Here is a 25,322-nt window from a genome sequence, read left to right on the forward strand (position 1 = left end):
GGAGGCCGAGGTGGGAGGATCATGAGGTCAGGAGATCGAGACCAGCCTGGCTAACACGGTGAAACCCCGTCTCTACTACAAATACCAAAAAAAAAAAATTAGCTGGATATGGCGGCGGGCGCCTGTAGTCCCAGCTACTCGGGAGGCTGAGGCAGGAGAATGGCCTGAACCCGAGAGGTGGAGCTTGCAGTGAGCCGACATTGCGTCACTGCACTCCAGCCTGGGTGACAGAGTGAGACTCCGACACACACACACACACACACAGAAAATTACACAGGTCAACTTAACAGATACGTATAGAATGCTCCAGTCAAAAAAAGCATAATATACAATATTCTCAAATACACAAAGTGCATTCTGTTACAACAAATAACTCTTAAAGATGAAAGTCCCATGACATGTTTTCTAACCAAAATGTAATAAAACTAGAAATCAAAAGCAAAAGTAATACTGGCAATGCCAAAAATGTATGGAAATTAAACGTCCTTGAACATACACATTCTTGCTCAATGGTCAGATAATTTAGTTTTTTAAAGATGTCAATAATGGCCACACTAATGTACATATTCAATATAATCTCTATCAAATTCCCAATGGTACTTTTTGATTTTTTAATCCTAAAATTAGTTTAAGAACAATAACTAGTCGAAATTCTTTAAAAAGAACAAAGAGGCATTACACTTTCTGATTTTAAAACATATAAAAAGCTACGAAAATAAAAACAACGTGGTACTGACATAAAGACAGATAACTAAATGATGAAACAAAGCAGGGGACCCAGAAATAAACTCTTGTGGATAAAATCAAATAATTTTCCACAAGGTATCCATGACCACACAATGGAGAAGAGTCCTTTCAACAAATGATGTTAAAAACTAGATATCTACATGGAAAAGTGAAGTGATATCTTTTTCATGCACCATATACAGAAGTATTTTAAATGAAATACTTAGGTACAGAAATAGAATAAAACTCTTAGAAGAAAATATAGGAGAGCAAATGCATAAGCAACAAAAGAACAGAAAAACTGAACTACATCAAACTTCAAACTTTCTGCAAATCAAAGAAAATAATGAGTGAAGTGAAAATGCCACCTAAGAAATGGGTAAAAATACTTGGAAATCACACATTTGATAGGACTTAATATTCAGATTATATAAGGAACTTTTACAACTCAACAACAACAATTAAATAACTTGATTTAAAAATAGATGGACTAACTGAAATCTCTTCAAAAAAGATATGGAAACGCCCAACAAGCACCTGAATGAATGCTCAAATTACTAATTTGTAGAGAAATGCAAAACAAAATGACAATTAAGCTATTTCCTTACACGTATTAGAATGGCCACTGTAAAAAAAAAATTCAGATCTGTCAAGGATGTGAAGACGTTGAAAACCACGTAACCTGCTGGTAGGAAAGAAAGGATGCAGCCATGATGAAAGATAGCATAGGCCAGGCGCACTGGCTCACAACTGGAACCCCAGCACTTTGGGAGACTGAGGCGGGCGGATCACTTGAGCCCAGGAGTCCGAGACCAGTCTGGGCAACATGGCAAAACCTTGTCTCTATTAAAAATACAAAAGTTAGCTGGGTGTGGTGGTGGCACCTGTACTTCCAGGTCCTCGGGAGGCTGAAGGGGGAGGAAGGCTCGAGCCCAGGAGGCAGAGGTTGCAGTGAGCTGAGATGGCGCCACTGCACTATAGCCTGGGTGATAGAGTGAGACTGTTTTTTTTTTTTTTTTTTTTTAAATAGCATACATGTTCTTCAAAAAATTAAAAATGGAATTATATGATCTAGCAATCCCACTTCTGGATCTATATCAAAAGTACACACTGCAACTCAGGACTTAGGAGAGATATTTGCACACCCATGTTTACTGTGTCACTATTCAGAAAAGTCAAATGGGGGAAGCCTCAAGTGATGAACACACACAAAAAATGTGGCATCTGCATACAAGGAATATTATTCAACCATAAAAACAGTAATACGGAGTTACAAAACACTAAGATGTTAGTCATAAAATCTGCTATGAAACACTGATGTACCATTAAAAAAGAATTTGCCTAGATAACTACAATATTTAACTGTGACTGTGTAATCATGAAAAGCAGGTATTTTGAATCACTGGCATGCAGTGTACAGCAGTGAAACTTCACAGAAAATGCACTACAATCATTAATAAAAGACTCTACTGAGAACATTTTAATGAGTAAGAAGATACTAAAGATAATTTTTATTATATGTTTACTATACTGATGCGATTCTTATGCAAAATTAAAATGCTGCCATCCAACTTTTAGAAGGAATAGCTTTATATTTCTAAAGAAAGAAAAATATAAATTATGTAAAGTATAGTGAGAGTCACTGATAAGATAAACATTTGGGAATAAATAATATTACTATTTATATACGGATTGAAGAAATAGGATAATTTAATAAATATGGAGTGCTTGCCGGGTGCGGTGGCTCATGCCTGTAAATCCCGACACTTTGGGAGGCCGAGGCGGGCAGATCACCTGAGGTCGGGAGTTCGAGGCCAGCCTGACTAACAAGGACAAACCCCGTCTCTACTAAAAATACAAAAAATTAGCCAGGCGTGGTGGCACATGCCTGTGTGTAAATCCCAGCTACTCGGGAGGCTGAGGCAGGAGAATCGCTTGAACCTGGGAGGCGGAGGTTGCAGTGAGCCGAGATAGTGCCATTGTACTCCAGCCTGGGTAACAAGAGCCAAACTCCATCTCAAAATAAATAAATAAATAAACAAATAGTGCTTCCGAAATAATTTAATTCAGATATAACACGTTAATTCTAGCATATTGTTCTGCATATTAGAATTTGAAATTAGAGATAAATCTGAAATGGAGCAGAAGAGAAAGTGAAAATGTACAGGAGAGTGACATAGAAAAATGGTGAAATAGGTGGACCAGGCTTATATATCCCCCAACAACAACAACGTGTCAGTCTTCTGTGTGCAGAAACACCTTTCCAAGAGAATCAGGCGCCGCAGCTCACGCCTACAATCCCAACTGTTCAGGACCTTGGGGTGAGAGGCTCACTTCAGGGCAGAAGCTCAGAACCAGCCTTGGTGACACAGAGAGACCTCATCTCAAAAAAATGCCTTCAAGAGAGCTTTGGAATCCAGGAAGGGGGCTGTACAATTCTGCTAAAGACCAAGACCACAGATTCAACAAACTTCTTATCAAATTCCAGCGGCCTTTTTCACAGTAATGAAAACAGAATTCTAAAATTTATATGGAATTACAATAGACTTGGCATAGCCAAAGGAATCTATAGGAAAACGAACAAGGCAAGAGACATCATATTTTCTGATTTCAAGCGACATTTTAAGACTACAGTAGTAAGAACAGGATGGTATCTGAACAGAGAAGAAAACTGCCAGAGAGACCAATGGGACAGAATGGAGAGCCCAGAATTAAACTCATGCATATCCACTTAACTAATCTTTCACAAGTGCACGAAGAATACACAACACAGACAGTACAGTCTCTTCAACACTTGGTCCTGGGGAAACAGAATACCCACAATCAAAATAATGAAACAGACAGTTTTTCTTACACCATACTCAAAAATCAACTTGAAATCAAGCCTTCAATGTAAAACATGTATCCTTAAAAACTCTGAGAAAAAAACCTCTTTGATACTGGTCTTGGCAATCATTTTTTAGATATGGCACCAAAAGTACAGCAACAAAAGTAAGTATCAACAAGCTGGACTGCATTACGCTAAAAAGCTTCTGCAGGCCAAAGACCACTGACAATCAAACTTTTGGATATTAGCATGGCTAATAGAAAAAATAAGCAGTATATCAGGGCTGTGCAAAAGTAATTGTGGTTTTTGCCTTCTAAATAGTAAGAAACACTCTTACTTTTGCAGCAACCTAACAACAATGTTGACAAGGATGTAAAGAAAAAACAATTCTGAACACTCAGAGTTCTCAACTGGTAGAGTCATTATGAAAACCAGGAGGGGGCGTTATTTAAAAATTAAAAAAAGATAAACCTACTCTACAATGCAGAAATCCCACTTCTGTGTATATAGTAACGGAAGGGAATAAAAGCAGCAGCTTGAAGAATTATCTGCTCCCTCATGTTCACTGCAGCATTATTCACAATTGTCAAGATATAAAGACAAGCTAAACGTTTGTGCATGCTGAATGGATAAAGAAAATGTGATATAAATAGACAACAGAATATTAGCCATAAAAAAGGAATGAAATCCTGTTATTCAACAACATGGATGACCCTGAAGGACATGATGCTAAATAAACTCAGCCAGGCCCCAAGACAGAGACTGCACGTTCCCCCTCAGATGTGGAATCTGTCATGGCTGAACTCACAGGAGCAGAGGACGATGGCAGTTGCCAGGGCCTGGAGATGGGGAAAATGAGCTGTTGTTCAAAAGGTACAAACTTTCAGTTGTAAGATGAGTAAGTTTGGGGAATCTAATGAGTAGCTTTATGAATACTATTAATAATCTTTTGTATGCTTAAAATTTGCCAACAGTAGACATGAACTGTTCTCACTACAAGGTAATTATGTGAAGTGATAGATTTATTCCTTAATGTGATTGCACTAATTATTTCACAATGTATACACATATCAAATTATTACATTGTACACAATATACACAGTTTTTATTTCTAAAATAATCTGTTACACATATGCCCATATAGACACACCTGTATATATATGTGTGTGTGTATATATGAATGGATAAAGAAAATATGATGTAAATAGACAACAGAATATTACTCCAGCATAAAAAGTGAAATCCTATCATTTCAAAAGGATGTTGATATATGATATATACACACACATATATACATACACATACACGTACATACCTATGAATGACACTGTCCTGATAAGCCTCATACTAAAAAAGAAGAAATTATAAAATGATAATATTATAACTATTACAGTTGGGAGTTAGGGAATATAGAGTTTAAATGATCAACCTCAGTTCACACTAAAAAAAAAATAAATAAAATTTTGAAGTAAAACAACATTAGATCATCTCATATTTGGGCAGATGCCTAGTGTTTGGAGAAAACTGCTGAGTATACATTTCTGTAGACTCCCACTTGAAACCTCTGTAGGATACGAAATCATAAAGCAGAAAGCATACAACATCTGTTTATGGGACTTCTGGGATTTCTGAACCAAACACCATCACTACGCCTCTTGCACACTTCAGACATGATGCAAAAAAGAAATCAAAAAACATTTAACAGAGTTCCTCAAACATAGGCAGGTACATGCATGTTCCCAAAGCAGTGGCAGAGCAAGACATGAGACCATACAGGCCCTTACTCGTCAGGAGGAGGATCTGATTTTTACTGTAACTTTTATAAAGGAAGATCACTAAACAGGAAGCGGAGTCTGTAGAAAATTTAAGAGAACGAGACAGAAGACGCTCCTAGGGGACAGCAAGAGAAAGACACCCAGGCTCTCAGAAACCATCTCCACTAGAGCAGAGCTTCCCAAACCACATCTTAAGCTCTGGCTCTGGCTTCCTCCTCGACCTCTGGACCTCTCACCTGGGTTACCTGCTTCGTTCACACCCACCCACCTGGATGTCCGTCTACTGCCTCCTGTCTCTTCACATTCCAGGGCTCTTTTCTTTGCTCCAGGCAGGTGATCAGGCCTGGCTTAGAGACAGTGAGACCTGTTTTATTAGAAAAAAGTGACATTACTCTTGCTGAAATTCTCCAATTACCAACCTTGTACTGTGCTTAGTAGAGTGAACATTATAGAAGATTCTAGAAAATTAATCCAAAAATTATGCTTCCTGACATAAACAATATTCAGTAAGTATTGTAAATCTGTGGGTTCTCAGTTTCACCACTCAGTACTGCTGAAATAAAACACTGGTGATGGAAATTTGACTTTAAGGTGTGGGCAACAATATTTCATGCCACTGAATCTCTGGAATTATCAGTAGAGTGAAAGATACAAATCAGTTAAAAAAAAGGAAGTTTATGTCAAAATGAACCACATTTTGAAGATTTTTTTTAACATCAACAATTCCCCATGTTTTTCTTAAAAGCAGGGGTCTGAAACTCATTCATGCAATGCAGAAACTCCCGAAAAACATTCCACAAAGGAACGAAAGGAACTCTTTAGGGCATATGAGGAATTACGTATTGAAGTTATCCTCACCAATGGAGAACAAGTTTCTGTAGTTCTCCAACATCACATCCCTGTACAAATTCTGCTGAGCAGGGTCCAGGCATTTCCACTCCTCCAGGGAGAATTCTATGGCCACATCCCTGAACGTCAACAGTGTCTGAAGAAGAAACAACAACAACAACAAATACTTACCAAGTGGCTTTGGGCAGAGTTCTTAACTGGATTCAAGGTGAAATGAGCGAGTGAAGAGAACTGGTTCTAACTTACACAAGTGACTGGAATTATAAAATAAGGTAATTTTTAGCACAAGAATATTCTCTAACTCTGAGGAAAGAGAATTGCCTAAGATCCACATAAGCAGTGTACATACAATACTTTTCTGGATGATGAAATATAAAATTAAGGGCGTCAACAAAGGCATGTCCATTTTTGAGTGCTACATTTACGTCACATGAATAAAGTGTGTATATTTCTCAGGTGGAAAAGTCATGGTGAGTTAGAAGCTGTCTCTACAATTTTAATGTGTCCAATAAACTAGAGCTCTTGTGCAGATTTTGCTTCAGGAAATCGGAGGTCAAGCCTGAGTTTCCGAATTTCTAATGCGCTCACCAGTGATGCCAGTCCTTTGGGCCCAAGGACAATATTTTGTCAAAATCCTGTAAGTGGCAGAGCATGGGTTTATCCCAGTTTTTCTGAACCACAAAGAAAGATTCTTCATCTTCTAAAGCAAGGCATATGCAAAAAGAATCTAAGAAGCAAAGACCTTTCAGATTAAATGTGATTATTTATGCACACTAATTAGTAAATCTCCTCAAGGTACTTAAAGAGAAAAAAATAAACTCTACAATGGAAAAACCTGTCAGAGAGCTCTTTCACCAACTGAATAAAACTAATATCAACTGTAATAGGACAGATTTTTATCGTGTGCCAATGCACAGAGAAGGACATATTACTGGTGTCGTATTGGCCAAAAGGTCAATTATAATCTGAATCGAATCATACTGAAACTTACTGTTATGCAAAGTTCAAGTGACAAATAAATATCTCCCAGGTATGGGCCAACAGCCTGCAATGCAACGGGGCTCTTTCTTTGTTCCCAAGCGGATCAGCAGGTCGAGAAATAAAAGACACACACAAGATAGTGAAAGCTGGGTCCAGGGGGGTCACCACCTTCTGGTCCTGCGATGCTGCCAATGCACTGGATATACCAGCATTTGTTATTAAGTTTAGTGAGGGCGGGGGTAGGTTAGTGAGGGATTTAGGGTCGTTTGATTATGAAGTGAGATGGTCACATGGGGATGAAGTAATTCTTTAACATAACATTGGTATGCAGAAGTACAGTATACAGAGATAAGAATTTACGATATAGTGTGTGTGCATCAGCAATTTCTAACAGAGCCTTAAAACACAAACACAGTCTATCCATAACCTATGATTAGCAAGATATTAAACAGCAGTAACAATGGCAGCAAAAGCTGGTTACAAACAATCAATGAAAGCAGGACGTGAAACTAGACAAACGGTTAGACCACAAATTCTCAGAAGGGAGTATGCCTTCACCCTAAAGAGACCTAGAAGAGCCGTGGCAAGATAAGGGCGTTTATAGCCCTATCTTATCCATGTGGACAGGCGCCCCCCATGTGTCCGTTTATAGGCTCTCCACAAGGGTAGCATTCCATTCCCAGAGCTATGAACTTCTGCTTTTCTGGGATAGGAATCTTGGTGATGTGAAACCTCTCTGACTGCACGTCCGTTCATAGGCTCTCTGCAGGGGGAAGCACATCACGTGCTGTTGGTTCATTCTGGCAGCCCAACCCGGCATTGTCTACACAATCCTGCATGCAATTTTGTATTTACAACAATTAGGAGCATTTCATCTTTTATTCTGTAGCAGTAGTTTCAGGGGTTCTCCCTACACCCAGGTTCTGACAAATACGTCCCAGGTTCTGACAAATAAATATCTCCTATGTTCTGACAAATATCTCCCAGGTTCTGTAATCTCTTCTTTTGTCTTGAGACGGAGTCTCACTCTGTAGCCCAGGCTGGAGTGCAGTGGTGTGATCTCAGCTCACTGCTACTTCTGCCTCCCTGGTTCAGGCAATTCTCATCCCTCAGCCTCCGGAGTAGCTGGAACTATCCACATGTGCCACCATGCTTGGCTAATTTTTGTATTTTTTCAGTAGAGATGGGGTTTCACCATGTTGGCCAGGCTGGTCTCGAACTCCTGGTCTCAAGTGGAGGCCTAGGCCTCCCAAAGTGTTGGGATTATAGGCGTGAGACACTGCGCCCAGCAGTAATCTCTAATAGTGTATTAAAATAGTCTTTCTTTAGCATTCTAAAAAGCAAGTGTCTTTTCATTTTTCTCTTTTCCAGAATGCTCTGAGTTATTCTGGGCAATAAATGTCATCGAGTTTAAATGTTTATTTTCTTAGTCCTGTTCTGCATGCAGCTAATGGAGCATCCAGATGAAACCTAAACAGTGCACGTTTCCCTTCTTTGCTGACATCCAAAAACCGCACCCCATCCTCGAGAGGAATCCTGGGTATCCACACGTTCAGTGCCACGAAGTGAACGTTTTTAATACTGCAGGTCATAAAGTCATGGTGAGAATTCTTCATGGCATATAAGAAGTCAAGGTGAAGAAAACAGAGAGACGGCTTTGGTATGCAGAAAAATATGTTCAGAGACCCTTCATTATTATAAGAAAAAAAAAAGTAGCTGAAACAAACTTATTATGCAGAAACACCACAAGTAGAGAAGTAAAGGTTTCCAAATTCTAAACACATGACATTTCAGGATCAAAAGCGGACACAACCCCTGACCTGAGATGCATTTACCTGAGCACCAGCCATTTCTTTCTCTTTCTCCTGCTTCTCTGGGATTTCCTCTTAGGAAAGATCTCTGGACAAATCACACCTGCATCATGAGAATATGCCTTTAAAGGTGTCAGCACAACCCCTTCACCTGCGACCACCACACCCATCAACGGAAAGACGTAGAAATACAGAAAAAATCCACGCTTTTCTGTTCTTTATAAAAGAGATTCAGCAACAGTAAACTTCTACATGGAGATCAAAATGTGACTTTCTCTCTTCCGGCTCTCAGGTTCCCTCCCCTGCTAAACAAAAGCAATTCTGCTTTGGCAACTGGAGCATAAACTGTACCGAGCCGGCCTCTGAAACCTGGGCAAAGAAGGCCCTGTGACCTCCCTTTGGAACCAAGGCTGAACTCAACTCGTACAAATGCATCTGAAATCCCCCATCACTGATTCTGGCCACACCTTAGAATCCCATGAGGCATGTGATTTAAACAGCACTGGTGCTTCCACCCAAACCAACAGGCAGAATCTGTGGGGAAGGCAATGGTGAGGGCCTTTTCTTGAGTTGTCCATGTGATTTAATTAGAAGCCAGGTTGAGAACCATTTAGCTAAGCCTTGCTTCTCAAGCTTCAATGTGCATATGAATCTTCTGGTAATTTTGGCCCCACTCTGAGTCAAGTGATCCTGAAGATTTCAAAGGGGTTCATGGGCTGGATTTTTTTTAACAGTTCTGCCACTAATGGTGATGCTGCTCCCCCAAGACTTGTGATCATCAACACTCAGCTAAACAAAGCAGCCCCAGCACAGTCCCTTACACCCAACCCTCCTACCACAACACAAGTTCTTGTGGTGCAAATGGAGACAGTCAATCTCCATTCTGAAAGATTATATTATTTTCTGGCTCTTGAAAGTTTTCCAGGGCTGGAGAAGCAAGCAATGTCTGAGTCTGTCTGCATTTGGAAAACAATGTGTACACACATATGAATGCAGCGTTTATTAAGCAGGCACCGTGTGCTCAGAAGTATGCGACAGCACTGTGCTGGGCACCTCACGTCATGTGAACCAATCCTCATCACACCCTGGGTGATAGAACCAAGTGTCCCACAACTCTCAAGATACAGACGAAGGGCCCAGGCTTTGTAGTTCTTCTATTTTCCTATCACTAACTTTTTAAAAGTGTAATGATAAAAGCTCCATATAGACCGATGGAAGGGATACAGAGAGGATGAAGTACAGTGCAGAGGTACTTTCCATTGTTGCGTTTATCCTCACTTTCTTGTGGCTTGTGAAGCAACTATTAGACCCACAGGACTGAGAAACAGGTTGCTGGATGCGATGTCTCTAAAAGCACTGGTGTTAGTAAAAAAGAAAAAAAATTAAGGCCCCAAAATAGAGAGTTCTTTTATTCCATTTATCTGCTTTGGGGTTTCAGAAAATTCTGTGTATTAGTTCTGGAGAGGCAGCAGGAGTCAAACTCTGATTTAACTCCGTAGTTAAACCCCAGACTCTGATTTAACTCCGTAGTTAAACCCCAGACTCTGATTTAACTCCGTAGTTAAACCCCAAACTCTGATTTACCTCTGTAGTTAAACTCCAAACTCTGATTTAACTCTGTAGTTAAACTCCAAACTCTGATTTAACTCCGTAGTTAAACCCCAAACTCTGATTTAACTCTGTAGTTAAACCCCAAACTCTGATTTAACTCTGTAGTTAAACTCCAAACTCTGATTTAACTCTGTAGTTAAACCCCAAACTCTGATTTAACTCTGTAGTTAAACCCCAAACTCTGATTTAACTCTGTAGTTAAACCCCAAACTCTGATTTAACTCTATAAACCCCAAACTCTGATTTAACTGTGTAGTTAAACCCCAAACTCTGATTTACCTCTGTAGTTAAACCCCAAACTCTGATTTAACTCTGTAGTTAAACCCCAAACTCTGATTTACCTCTGTAGTTAAACCCCGAACTCTGATTTAACTCTATAAACCCCAAACTCTGATTTACCTCTGTAGTTAAACCCCAAACTCTGATTTAAGTCTATAAACTCCAAACTCTGATTTAACTCTGTAGTTAAACCCCAAACTCTGATTTAACTCTATAAACTCCAAACTCTGATTTAACTGTGTAGTTAAACCCCAAACTCTGATTTACCTCTGTAGTTAAACCCCAAACTCTGATTTAACTCCGTAGTTAAACCCCAAACTCTGATTTACCTCTGTAGTTAAACCCTGAACTCTGATTTAACTCTGTAGTTAACTGTTGGAGCAGAGTCCAGGGTGAGGCCAGACCTGGATGAGGCTCAGAGGAGGGGAGTGTGGGCATGTCTGGGCAGGGAGAGGGCCGCACGCAGGATTCTGCTCTCTGTGCTACTAGAATATTTACAATTCTGTTTTTCCTAAAACTGCCCCCCCAAAATTTAAATCCCAGGGTTTGTATAATTTTAATCTATGTTAGCCACTTCTCTATTTTAAAACATGAAATAACAAGGAATTTAACCAAACCTTTAGGGTTTTCTAGGATGTATATGGTAGAAGCTAAATATTTATTTTTAGCAGGGCAAAAGCAACAGAAATAATACCACCACCACTTTTTCTATCCGAATATCCCTTCAACGCGACATCAGAACTCACAACGACCACATCAGGAAAATGGCCCAAATGAAGCCAAAGTCCCTTTGACCACTCCCTTCTTCGTGCTAACCCCAAGATGCTGAATTCACTGATTTATCCAGTTACTGGAAATGGAAAGTTTCTGGCTTGTAGGGACCATGGCTGCCTTCTGTTTTCCTAATGGCTACACAAGATGGAATCAGTTAGTTTATCAGTTTGAATCTCCAGATCTCATTTTTGTTTTTTACTCAAGTACCAGAAAACTGGAGGAATTCCCATGTGGATACCAACGAGGTTTCTTCTCTGAGGGGAGGAACAAACCCTGGGTGACTCGTTTCTCTTTTTCTATGAAAGAAGCACAGATAGACCGTTTTGTCAGCCTGAGCCCCGTCTGCACAGTGCACTCCCGAATGTCCAAAAGACTCCAGGCGCTGGTGAGAGAGTTCCTGGTGACCCTGCACGGAGGCCCTCGATGGCCACCTGGGTGGGAGAGATGCAGGCTGATTCTGAGTAGAAAATGGAAAAATTTGGGAGCGAACTTTCTTTGGATATTAAATATAAGTATCTCAGTATGAATAACTTTAATATACTGGTCATGATGTATGTTGTATTTAAAAATTCTCCATAATTTTAATTCAGTTAAAACACATCATATTTCAAAAGAATGAATAACATTGGTATTAAAATTACTGTTTAAGAGGTTTTTCTAAAATAAATACTGTTCCTTTATATCACATTATTGTAGAAAATACTGTTTAATTTAAGTGGATGCAAGTTGTTTACTAAAAACGACACATAACTATGCTAGTTGTTCCTAAGAAAGAAATAGAATGCAAGGTATGGCCGCAAACCCCACGGTCTAGCTGACACACTGAGCTGTCCTTGCTTTGCAGTGTGTGTCCTTTAGCCTCCAGACCTGAAGCAATCACCTTGGATGACTGGCTTTCTGTCAAAGGCACTTGGCATCCTTTACCCTTCATCCCTCCGTATCGCTGAGCTTAGTCCTATGCTGTGTACTCTTAAAAATCAGCTTCCTTCTAAGCAAATCTGTGTCTACTTTAGAAGACTGAAAATGGAAAAAAATAAATATTTGCCAAATTAAAAACAAAAACTAAGCAATGGTTCTCAGGTCCTAAATAAAGATAATCCTGAATTAAAAAGAATGACAAAAGACTTATTTAGCTGTTTAAATGACTTACATATATTTCAAAAAAGCAGAGAAAACATTTGCATCTTAAAGTGTCCTAAAGTAAATCCTTTCAGAATTGGGAAAAGAAAAAAATATTTCTCCTTATTTTCAAGTGAGAGAATTAAGCCTTTTATTTCTAATTTGTATTTGTTCCTGCAAGAGCCAAGTCTAGGGCCATGGACCTGAAATTCTGAACATGTTAATTACAGCAGGCACTGGATTCAGGCACCGAAGGGGTGGCCTTGGGCACACCATGTACACATAAAAGTGGTTTGTGGGCAAAAAAAATCAGGAGAGAAAGGTGCTCTCAAGAATCCACAGGAGACAGAGAGTGCAAAGTTGGGAGCAAAACTGGTTGTGCTACAGACAGTGGCCCAGGTGGGGCTATGAACCGACAGACAGCGGCCCAGGTGGGGCTATGAACCGACAGACAGCGGCCCAGGTGGGGCTATGAACCGACAGACAGCGGCCCAGGTGGGGCTATGATCTGACCGAGCCCTTTGTACTGCAGGCGGAAGAGAGTACAACTGGGTGATCCAGGGGCATGGGTTGGTGGCAGACGCTGGTGCTGCAGATTCCATTTCTGGGAGTGAGGATACACCAGGAGTCCTGAAGGCACATGTGTGGGTTTTGGGTGAGGAATTCTAAAACCAAAGGTGCTGCAGTGAATTCTGGAAGGGGATGCCTACTCTTCGAAGGGGCACGGCAAGTCCATGTTCCTAAGTGGGTGGGAATCATGTGATGACAGCTGGGGAGGAGGGTGTCAGTTCTAAGAACTTTTCCCTCTAAGTTCCCAGTTCCCTCTCACCCTCAGGGACCTGGAATCACAGGACAACGTGCCACGCGACAGCCTGTGTGCAGAACACAGCCTCGCTTCCCCAGACATCCAGAGTCTCCCTCCAGCCCGGGCCCCTGTGATGTCTTTCTTTGGACTCCAAATGTGTGGTGTTTGCTAAACACCAAGCAATTCTTCAACACCAACTGAGTGTCTAACTTTTTCTTTTCTTTTTTGAGACGGAGTCTTGCTCTGTCGCCCAGGCTGGAGTGTGGTGTTGTGATCTTGGCTCACTGCAACCTCCACCTCCTAGGCTCAAGTGATTCTCATGTCTCAGCCTCCTGGGTAGCTGGGATTATAGATGTGAGTAGCTGGGATTACACATATGTGCCACTATGCCCGGTGATGTAATTTTTAGTAGAGATGAGGTTTCACCATGTTGGCCAGGCTGGTCTCCAACTCCTGGCCTCAAGTGATCCACCTGCCTCGGCCTCCCAGCGTGCTGGGATTACAGGTATGAGCCACTGTGCCCGGCTAAGTGTCTAATATTTTAATTCTGACACCACTTAGAGCCAGCCCAGACCCCAAAAGTTCAGGGCTCAGTCCCACAACACTGCTCCACTACAGATGCCAGTCACAAGCCTTGGGCACCCATTTATACTTCTAATATTTATATTTTTGATGTCTATTGCCTATAAACTGGGTACTCCCATAACCTCCTGTCAAGTTCAGTAATTTGATAAAACTACTCAAAGAACTCAGCAAAACACTGTACTTATATTTACTGGTTTACTATAAAAGATACATATCAGCAACGGCCAAACGGAACAGCCGCACAAAGCCAGGGAAAGGGTGGGGAAGGAAGAGATTCTGGTCAAAAGGCCTGAGCAGCAGAATTGCTCCCTCTTTGTGTTCTCCAGGAGCAGCTGAATGAAGAGAAACCCCTTTATAATATGACCCAGACGACACTCACTTTGTTACCTACCACAGTACCAGATACAGACTCTTGAAAATCCCCATTTTTTCCTCATAAACAGCTGAACAATTCTGTCTTCAGTGGTCGAAACACTTCTCTATCAAAACTTGCTAAAATTTCTCTCCTTCCCTCAAGCCCCTGAATTTTGAATTACCCTCAGTCTGAGCCAGCATACAACCCCTCCTTCTTGCCCCTCCTAAGAACACACAGATTTCAGAGTAAAACATTCTGGGATCTAGAATCTGGTTTTCCCACCCTCTATCCTGTCTTCCCTCCTCCCTATAAAAACACAAAAAAGCCCATGTCTGCCTAACTTTTGAGATCCTCAAAGGTATGATAGTTGCCACCTTCTCCCTGTTGCAATCCTCCTTTAGAGTTCGGTAACTTCCTACCTAAAGCTAAATTTATTTGACGAAGTCTAGAAACAGCCCCAGGATAATAACGATTCCATACCCAGGAAGACCTCCCCAAATCCCTTCCATCCCAACTCTAACTGCATCTGCCTGTGGGTCCCCAGTGCTCCCAGGCTCTGCAGCTTCTCTCCTTCCATGGCTGTTGCGAGCAGGCTGGGGCACCTGCAGGGGAGGCTCCTCGGGAAGCACTAGCTAGGCCAGGGGCGTCCAATCTTGGCTTCCCTGGGCCACACTGGAAGAACTGTCTTGGGCCACACATAAAATACACTAACACTAACGATAGCTGATGAACTGAAAAAAAAAAAAAAATCACAAAAACATACCATAATGTTTTAAGAAAGTTTACTGATTTGTGTTGGACCACATTCAAAGCCCAGGACAGCATGTGGCCCAGGCCTGTGGGTTGGTTGGACAAGCTTGAGCCAGGCCTTCAATTGCTTTCTTTTGCAGGCTGAATATTGGCCTTAGCTTGGAATGACTGTCCCTGGGCTTCAATTTCCCAATCAGGGCTATCCACTTAGTTTTAAGTAATACCCATTGTTGGAAATATCCAACAAAATCACTCAAACAGCATTTACAGAAGAAAAGGAAACTGTAAGGCACTTACGCTTTCACCTCCACAGAAAAAGCAGAATTATTTATTGCTTTCAGACAATAAACTTGTTGTTTAACTCTTTCCATAACAAATCACATAGTAAGCAGTCATATGTGAACACTTTTAGAAGTGCTAAGTTCCGTCTCCCACAAGTTAGCATTAAGCTCAGACATGTAGAGAACAGGATATAAAACAGATATTCATAATAACAAATTCATCCTGCAAAAAGAGGAGCTCATGTTCTGATGAATCTATGTAATTTACCAAGTAATCTACCATAATTTTTTTGTAGAAAATGTAAACATTCTCCACAGCCATCCAAGAAGCATTTTATTTTCTCTGGTAGCATTCCCAAAGCTAAGCCCTGGGATTCTGTTGGAAATCGTCTTCCACAAAAGAACAGACCTAAGTAACTTTCTACCCTTAATCAGGAGAAGAAAAAGGTATGTATGACTAGATATTTAACCTTTTTCCTGAAATTGACCTATTTCACGTCCTTTGTAAGTATTTTCTTACCTTTCAAGTGCTACTGATAAAATGTAAATTTATAATTACAAAACCAAAGTTGCAGTAAGTGAACAAATTATTTCAAGGAGATGCAGAGAGTGGCAGTGCTGACTGGAACACAGACACAGCTAAAGACTTGTGTTAAGTCAGGCTATTCTATTCCTTGGGAGATTCTCCCACCTCCATCCTGTTCACTGAAGTGCTCACTGGCCACCCCCCATGATACACTGCACTGTGCCCCACTGAGTGTCCCAGGTGAATTTTGCTTCACAGGTTTTTGCACCATCTCATGGAGGTGGGGTTTTCTTGTCCTTTGAAACACTCTGTCTCCCTTCACAAATCTGAGAGTCCAAAGGGCAGAAATGATTTCGGTCTTTTCCCTCTGACAGCAGCATCTGATTGGCTGATCAGCCATGTGTCTTCAAGGATTGAAAATTGGGTTGGGTGAAGACAATCTTAACGTCCTAAGTGTTAGAGGAAGAGTGGACCAGGAGATTTCTCTCAGCCCAGGGCATCCAGCTGCTCCCTGGAGAGGCCACACTTCATACCTCAGGCTGTCCTTTGAGAAATAACCCAGGGCCTGAAATTCACTAGATGCTGCAGCAGACACGGCCATGGTGGGCATCCTGTGTTATTCCTAGACAATACTGAAACTGAGGAAAAAGTCCAGAGGGTGGCTGAGAGCAAATCACCCTGTCAAGTTTCCAAAATGGAACCTCAAACCAAAGACATTCTGGTAAGGCGTCTGTGCCTAGGGAAAATAAAAAGGAGGAGAGGCACAAAGATTTTTTACAATAGTGTCAGAGGATGATTCTCTGCTTTCCTGTCGTGTGGAATGATTACAAACAGAAAACAAATCTCTTAAAAAGTGCCGTCCAGGCTGGGCGCAGTGGCTCACGACTGTAATCCCAGGACTTTGGGAGGCTGAGGTGAGTGGATCACATGAGGTCAGGAGTCCAAGACCAGCTTGGCCAACATGGTGAAACCCCATCTCTACTAAAAATATAAAAATTAGCCAGGTGTGGTGGTGCAGGACTGTAATCCCAGCTACTTGGGAGGCTGAGGCAGAAGAATTGCTTGAACCTGGGAGGCAGAGTTTGCAGTGAGCAGAGAACACACCACTGCACTCCAGCCTGGGCGATAGAGCAAGACTCCGTCTCAAAAAAAAGAAAAAGAAAAAAAAAATGCCATCCAATGCATTGTGAAAAAATGATTCATTACAATACTGTGCCTAACATTACAGCCAAGGATGAATAGTTAATAATGTTGTGAATTAGAAAGGGGAAGTTAGCATTTGGGAGAATCTGGAAGGTACAGGAAATTTAGTATTTTACTACAGGCTAGAGTTAGGCCTGAAGAACATGGTGGTGTTTTTGAGACCCTGCTTGAAATGCATTTGGAAAATGCAGCGGAAAAACCAGTTTTCCCTGGAGTGTTAAAAATAATTAACTAGGCCAGCGGAGTGGCTCACACCTGTAATCCCAGCCCTTTGGGAGGCTGAGGCAGGTGGATCACCTGAAGTCAAGAGTTCGAGACCAGTCTGGCCCACATGGTGAAACCCTGTCTCCAATAAAAATACAAAAATTAGCCGGGCGTGGTGGCGCACGCCTGTAATCCCAGCTACTCAGGAGGCTGAGGCAGGAGAATCACTTGAACCCGGAGGCGGAAGTTGCAGTGAGCCGAGATCGCGCCACTGCACTCCAGCCTGGGCGACAGAGCGAGACTCTGTCTCAAAAATGATAATAATAATAATTAAATAGCAGGCAATCCGACTGAGGTGGCTTTAGTGCCCTGGGTTCTTATGTTAAAAAAAAAAAATTTAAATGCGTTTCTTGCAAATGACTATCTTGCAGAAACAAAATTCAGGATTCATCAACCACAAATCTCTAATTACTCTCTGATTACAGGACCAGAAAATTTCAACCTAGATAGCTCAAATCAGGAGATGACGTAACTGTACCAAACTAATTAATGAATGTGGTTTGCTTCCTCATGCACCTGATAAAAGCCTTTCCTTCAAGGCCTGCTGGTGGGACTGCCAAACCAAAAAAACATGGTTGGGTCCTCTGCCATTCATGAATCACTCTTTGCTCAAATAAAACTGTTTCACATTTTTGCAAGGACTCCCTCGGGAGACAGGAGGGACTGGGGCCCCCACGGGCTACAGATCATCCTCTTATGCACAAACCACCCGCGGAGTCGGGATTCTCCCTTCCTAACTCGGGGAGACGCGGGTCTGCGGGCGAAGAGCAGCCGCGGGGAGACGGCTCTGGGCTTGGGCCAAAGCCGCTCTGCAGGGATGCGCCGAGGCGCGCGGGGCCCGGCCGCCATGGTGCAGCTGGAAGGGCCTCGGGTTCGCGGAGCCCGGAACCCACCCGGGCAGCCCGGTTCCTCCCCAGCCGGTACCGCGGGTTCCAGCCCGCCCCTGCCTGTCTCTCAGGAGGCCTGGCCCCTACACTCACCATCTCTTGGTCTCCAGGGAGACTGACGTTTCACTTCTGGATCTCCCGGTGCCTGCGGGTCGGGTCACACGGCCAACGGCTAGCAGAGGACGCAGAGCGGCGGGGACAGGAAGTGGAACTCTGTCTGGACAAAGGCCCCGCCAGATTCCGGAAGCCGGCCTCTCCTCTCCAGACGCGTGCCTGATTGGACAGTCCCCGACCCTGCTCCTCTGATTGGATAGGGTCTCACGCCCCGCCCCTCAGGCCCTGAGTGACAGGAGCTGTAATCAGACAATGGGCCGAATGAGACAGCAAGGACAGGTGCTGGCCGCGGTTTTTTGGGGGCAGGGCTTCCTACCCGCGCGGTCCGGCCCCACCTAGAGGATATTTACATTTCACATGTGACTGTGCTTATGTTCATTTATAAATAATAAGTATATGTTATTCACCAATGGAAATAAAATAATGATATTCATATTGAATTTTTATATTTTATGGCCTTCTTGGCTTTTGGTCCTTTGAACAGAGAGCCTGAAATTTCAAAAAGGAGTCAAGCCTCTAAGAATTAAAATGTGAGCCACGTGTGAATCTTAAATTTTCTAGTAGCCACATTTTAAAATGTACTAAGAAACAGGTGAAGTTGATTGTAATAATTTAACTCAGTATGTAACCATTTTCCTATATGGTCAATATATAATTGGTAAGGAAGCATATATTTTGGGGTACTAAATCTTTGAAGCTCACTCTGTGTTTTACCTTTTCAGCACATTTCAGTTCAGACCAGCTGTATTCCAGATATTCAGTAGTCACACATGATCAATAGCTGCCACATTAAAGTGCAACTCTGAGGTCTAACCTCCCTTATGTCAGGGGGTGGAGAGTCTGAACGTCCCTTTTCAACCAGAGGTGAGGGAACAGCCTCTTGCTACAAACATCTCTCCTCCGGTCGAAGGGTGGACGAGATGGTGATCCTAGAGAGCATAGGGGACAGCAAAAGAAAATATCCACGGGGAGAGGACTGCTGCCCACCAATAATGGCGACCCAAGAGCAGAGAACACATCTTCAGATCTGTCCACAGCCTTGACCTCCAACATTTAGATATGGAGTAAACAGACTAGAGGCAGACTTATCTTGCTATTTGGCCTTAGCTCTAATGACTGAGCTGTGATTGTCTGTTTCTTCCTGTGGTAGGGGGGCCTGTGTGAGTAAAAGCACCAATCACATATATACCTGTGTACTTGCATTTCTGTATGACGGAACATTATTTTACAAAAGATCCAACTTTAAATAAGGGGGGAAAATTAGTACCTATAAAGTGCTTTTCTCTTGCAGGTAACTAGGAATCAACCTTTCACTGAATCCTGGCATCCTATCTGCCCTGGGAGCATGCATTAGTTACCTGTTACATAACAAACCACCCAAAACTTAATAGCTCATGATTGGGCTCATCAGTCATTTAGGCTGAGTTCAACCGAGCTGTTCTTGTCACAACTGGACTCCTTCATGTATGTATGGCCAGCTGCTGGTTGACTAGGTGGCTCTGCTTCTGGGGATGAGACGGCTATCAACAGTGGCACCTTCCTTCTCCCCACCATGGTATGTCATCCTCCAGCTGACTAACATGGCTTAATCTCATAAAGATAGCAAGGTTCTGAGAAAAACAGAAGCATTTAAGACTTTTTGAGCCTAGACCCAAAACTAGCACAAAAGCTGTCACGTTCGCAGTTGATAAGGTCTGGCTGTGTCCCCACCCAAATATCAACTTGAATTATATCTCCTAGAATTCCCATGTGTTGTGGGAGGGACCCGGGGGAGGGGGTAATAGCATCATGTGGGCGGGTCTTTCTCATGCTGTTCTCATGTGAGTGAAAAAGTCTCACGAGATCTGATGGGTTTATCAAGGGTTTCTACTTTTGCTTCCTCCTCCTTCTTCTCTTCCCGCCACCGTGTGAGAAGTGCATTTTGCCTCCCGTCAGGATTCCGAGGCCTCCCCAGCCATGTGGAACTGTAAGTCCAGTTAAACCTCTTTTTGTTCCCATGTTTAGGAATGTCTTTATCAGCAGTGTGAAAACGAACTAATACAACAGTTTTCTATAACCAGAGCAAATAGTCCCAGCCGGATGCAAGGTTTGGGAAACATTCCGCCTCTTGATGGGAGTGGCAGTAAAAGCACACGGTAAAAAGCATAGATACAGAGAGGAATGAAGAATTGCTGCTGTTTCTGCAATCAATATTAGTCTACCCTTTTTTGCAGAAGAGGTTTGTATGACTCTTTCAAGTCAAGAACCTTGCCCAAAGCCCCACAGCTACTAAGCAGCTGGGCTAGTACTCAGGATCAACTCTGCCTGGTTCTGCAGCCCTTACTCCTGCATAGACCACATTGCTCATGCGGCTTCCCGAGGCCTGCGAGGTTCTGGAGAGTGACCTTTCTGCAATAGAAGCAGAATTCCTTTTAGATTTGGGTCCATATGGTGCTGTTTATCACTGGGAATAATCAATCACCTCAAGAAATTGCGGAAGCTTCTTGGAAGGACATGGAATAATGTGGGGGAAATGGCTGATAGATGACTTTAGGAAATCAAAGTCCAACAACAGAGGAGCAATTTTAAAACAGAATATATCCTATATGTCTGTAAATGCTTTCATGCCTGTTTGGTATTTGTAGGCTGTGTATAATTTTCAACACTGACTAAAAGTACTGTGACTGAAACAACTTCTTACTCTGAAATCAAGTGACTTAAAGATACATCTGCTGAGAAGGCTTTTTTTTTTTTTTTTTTTTTTTCTGCAGCAATTTATCCAAATAGCTGAGTCCATCTTGGAGGTGTCCTTTGATTTTTAACAGGGAAGAGCTATTTTTCAAGCCCCTAAACTCAGGAGCAGCCATGTGGCAAATCCCATCAGTATGCATGGAAACCAGCTACAGTGAATGCATTCATTACCCGGAATCAATTGTTCTCACCCCTGCTGCATGTAAAATCACCTGGGCGGGAGTGGCATTTAGAATTTCCCAAACCCAAGTTGCCACAGACCAGATAAATGAGAATCCCTGGAGTGGGGCCTGGGCAACATTGTGGCTTAAAGTTGTGGCTTAAAGCTGTCTGGGGGATTAGAGTGTGGCCCAGACCCCAAACCACTGCTGTAACTTTTTTTAACTTTTAAGTTCAGGGGCACAGGTGCTGGTTTGTTATATTGGTAAACGCATATCATGGGGGTTTGTTGTACAGATTATTTCATACCCAGGGCCTCACCAGAAGCCAAGCAGATGTTAATGCCATGTTTGTACAGCCCGCAGAACCATGAGCCCATTAAACCCCTTTTCTTTACGAATTATCCAGCCTCAGAAAATTGTACCAGGAGTGAGGTGTTGCTATAAAGACACCTGAAAATGTGGAAATGACTTTGAAACTGGGTAATGGGCAGAGACTGGAAGAGTTTGAAAGGCTCAGAAGAAGACAGGAGGATGAGGGAAAGTTTGGAACTTCTTAGAGACTGGTTAAATGGTTGTGTCCAAAATGCTAACAGTGGTAAGGATAGTGAAGTCCAGGCTGATGAGGTCTCAGATGGAAATGCAGAATTCATTGGGAACTGAATCAAAGGTCACTCTTGTTATGCTGTGGCAAAGAGCATTGCTGTATTGTGTTCATGCTCTAGGAATCTGTGGAAATTTGTACTTAGGAGGGATGATTTAGGGTATCCGGTGGAAGTAATTTCTAAGCAGCAAAACATTCAAGGCATGACCTGGCTCCTTCTAACTGTCTACACTCAGATGCAGGAGCAAATAAATGACTGAAAGCTGGAATTTATATTTAAAGAGGACACAAAATGTAAAAGCTTGGAAAACTTGCAACCTGGCCAAGTGACAGAGCAAGAAAAAGCATTATCAGGAGAGGAATTCAAGAAGGCTATGGAGCAACCTCTTGCTAGAGAGGTTTGCATGAATAAAAGGGAGGCAGGTGCTGATAACCAAGACAATGAGAAAAAGGCTTCAAATGTATTTCAGGGATCTTTGGCCCTTCTCATCAGGCGTAGAGGATCCAGGCCTAGGGCCCCACTCCCCTATGCAGCCTCGGGACATTATTCCCTGCATCCAGGCCACTCAGAGGGGCCCAGGTACAGCTCAGGCCACTGCTTCAGAGGGTGGAAACCGTAAGCCTTGGCAGCTTCCAAGTGGTGTTAACCATTTAGGCACATTGAGATGGAGTGTTGCTCCATTGCCCAAGCTGGAGTGCAGTGGTGTAATCTCGGCTCACTGCAACCTCCACCTCCCCCATTCAAGCAATTCTCCTGTAATTGCATTGAATTGGTAGATCAATTTTTTTAGTGTTTCAATCTTCACAATATTAGGTCTTCCAATATATGAACATGGGATTTCTCCCCCATTTACTTTGGTCGTCTTTAACTTCTTCCAGTGATGTCTTGTAGTGTTAAGTGTCCAAGTCTTGTACTTTTTGGTTGCTGGTATTCCTAGGAATTTTATTTTTTTTACAGAATTGTTCCCTTATATCCTGTTTGTACTGCTCATTGGTGATTGTAGAAATACAGCTGATTTTTGTGTATAGGACTTGTGCCCTGAACTCTGTTGAACTCATTTATTGGGCATAATAGTTGTGTGTGTGTGTGTGTATGTGTGTGTGTGTGTGTGTCTCCCTTAGAATTTTCTACATACAAGATGTGGTTTTCTGTAAATAGAGATACTTTTGCTTAGTTTTTTCCAAACTGGATGACTTTTATTTCACTTTCTTGTCATATTACTCTGGCTATAGCTTCAGTGAAATGTTGCATAGAAGTGGTGGGTGTGGACATCCTTTTCTTTTTCCTGATCTTAGGGGAAAACATCCAGGTTTTCACAGTTACATATAGTGTTCACTGTGGGTAGATGCCCTTTATCAGGCTGAGAAAATTCCCTTCTGTTCCTCCCTGTGCCAACCCAAAGCTGGGAAGCCTTTGAGTGGTTGGAGAACACTTGAATTCTTCATCCTCTGAGCCCAGACATGGAGGGTGCACCTCAGCCTGTGTTCAGCCACACCGTCTTGGGTCCCTGAAGCAGCACAGTTTTCAGTGTTGTCCTACAGAGCATCTCAGGGACACAGCTCCTTCTAGTCTCCCTTCCCCCTCTACAGGCTTGACCCCTGCTCTGGGTCCTGGATGGGAACAGAGACCACCCATTATAACCCTTCCTAGGGACCAAGGGCCAATCTCCTTCTGCCCCAAACATATCCTCCCACGGGGAAGAAGCAGGAGTCCACAATTCCAGCCGAAGCAGACTGAATCCCACTGAGACACAGCTGGGGCTCCCTGTGTACTAATGAGAGATACTCACTCACTCACTCATTCATTCACTCGTCTTCATTCATTCATACACACTGCTAGTGACTCCTTCATTAATCAGTTCAACAACTGTTTCTGGAATGCGAGCTGGGCCTGGCACACTGTTACAGTGGTGGCAGTAGTAAGCCATCAGGGATGGAGGGGAAGCACATGTGACCAGTTTAGCAATGAGACAGAGGCTGAAAGAAAAGAGTCAGTGAGACCAAGGCTGAGGGTGTAGAATTTATTTAGTGCTGCACCGAGGTGCATTTTGGATTTCTACAGATACATGTGATCATTTGGGTTGCAGGACATCCATCTGCAAATGGAGCTCCTGGGAGACACAGGAAAGAAAAGTTTGCTGTCTCCCATGGAATTATCAAGATGGGGAATTCCAGGCTCTTGCTTGGCATGAGGGCCGCCCCCAGTGCAGTCTGGCTCAGACATATGGGGGCATGTGGGAAGGAGGGGCCATAGTACAAGGGGCATGTGATACCCTTACAGTGAATGGGCAGGGAGTGGTTCATTCCACTTCCTCAAGGGCTGGAAAAAGAAGCCCTGAGCCAGGGGACTCATTGCTCTGCTCCAGAACAGGATGTGCTTGAGGGATACTCACTTGTTGGGAAGCGCAGATCTTCAGGAGCTACCTGAGGTTTCCCACTAGAGCCTCAGATCTTGCACTGGCAGCACACGGGGACACAGCAGCTGGACTGGGAGCAGCAGGGTTTGCAGCAGCTGGACTGGCAGCAGGATGACCCACAGCCTGAGGAGCAGCAGGGCTTGCAGCAGCTGGACTGGCAGCAGCAGGGCTTACAGCAACTGCACTGGGAACATCCACAAGAACCACAGCCTCCCTTAGAGCCACCACTAGAGCCACAGCCACAGCCTCCCTTCGAGCCCCCACAAGAGCCACAGCCCCCCTTGGAGCCCCCACAGGAGCCACAGCTGGAGCAGGAACAGGCTGGGACACAGCAGCACACAGGCTTGCAGCAGCAGACGGGCACACAGCAGCTAGAGCCACAGCCCCCACAACTGGAGCTGCAGCCCCCACAGCCAGAGCCACAGCCCCCACAGCCGGAGCCACAGCCCCCACAGCCGGAACCACAGCACCCACAACGGGAGCCACAGCCTCCAGAGCAGCCACAGCAGCCCATGATTCTGGTGGATTGAGGGTGGAGCAGGTAGAGGAACAGGTGAGAGGGAGGTGCAGATGTGGAGCCCCCGAGCCTGGGCTCTTTATACACCTGTCTAGGGGTCAGGTGGGTCACAGGGGCCCTTCCTTGTTCCTCCTAAAGTTCTTTGCCAGGAAACTTGTGTGTCGTTTAAAATAACAAAAATACTGTGTTTCGTTGTGACACACTTCCTCTTCCTACGTGGTTTTCTGCTCTAAATCCTCAGGGTCCAAGTCCTCCCCTCCGTGGACTCCCAGGAATGAGTGGAACCTGGTCTGTTTCTGCCCCGCCCTCTGACCCCAGCCTTCTGCCCCTGTTTTCTCTTCCCTTCAGGGCACTGTTCTCACCTCCTGTGCTCC

General features: G+C 43.2%; 1 protein-coding gene across 17 annotated transcripts in view; it reads right to left on the reverse strand.

The window, feature by feature from the left end:
* ZNF195 (zinc finger protein 195) overlaps positions 1 to 18,687 on the reverse strand; it is a 33,017-nt gene extending 14,330 nt beyond the window's left edge. For 3 of the 17 annotated variants that reach the window (XM_050758309.1, XM_050758308.1, XM_050758294.1), the window contains exons 1-4: positions 10,860 to 10,928; positions 8,994 to 10,801; positions 6,187 to 6,313; positions 5,597 to 5,692 (exon numbers count right to left, since the gene is read on the reverse strand). In XM_050758309.1, the coding sequence (XP_050614266.1) occupies positions 5,597 to 5,692; positions 6,187 to 6,313; positions 8,994 to 9,008 (238 nt within the window). In that variant the 5' untranslated portion in view covers positions 9,009 to 10,801; positions 10,860 to 10,928. Of the gene's footprint in view, positions 1 to 5,596; positions 5,693 to 6,186; positions 6,314 to 8,993; positions 10,802 to 10,859; positions 10,929 to 11,126; positions 12,229 to 18,501 lie in introns of those variants that run through there. The other 14 variants (XM_050758295.1, XM_050758306.1, XM_050758300.1 and 11 more) reach the window with 14 other exon arrangements.
* Between the last annotated feature and the right edge of the window lie 6,635 nt (positions 18,688 to 25,322).

The sequence above is a fragment of the Macaca thibetana genome, chromosome 14, assembly GCF_024542745.1.
Source record: "Macaca thibetana thibetana isolate TM-01 chromosome 14, ASM2454274v1, whole genome shotgun sequence".
Lineage (NCBI taxonomy): Eukaryota > Metazoa > Chordata > Mammalia > Primates > Cercopithecidae > Macaca > Macaca thibetana.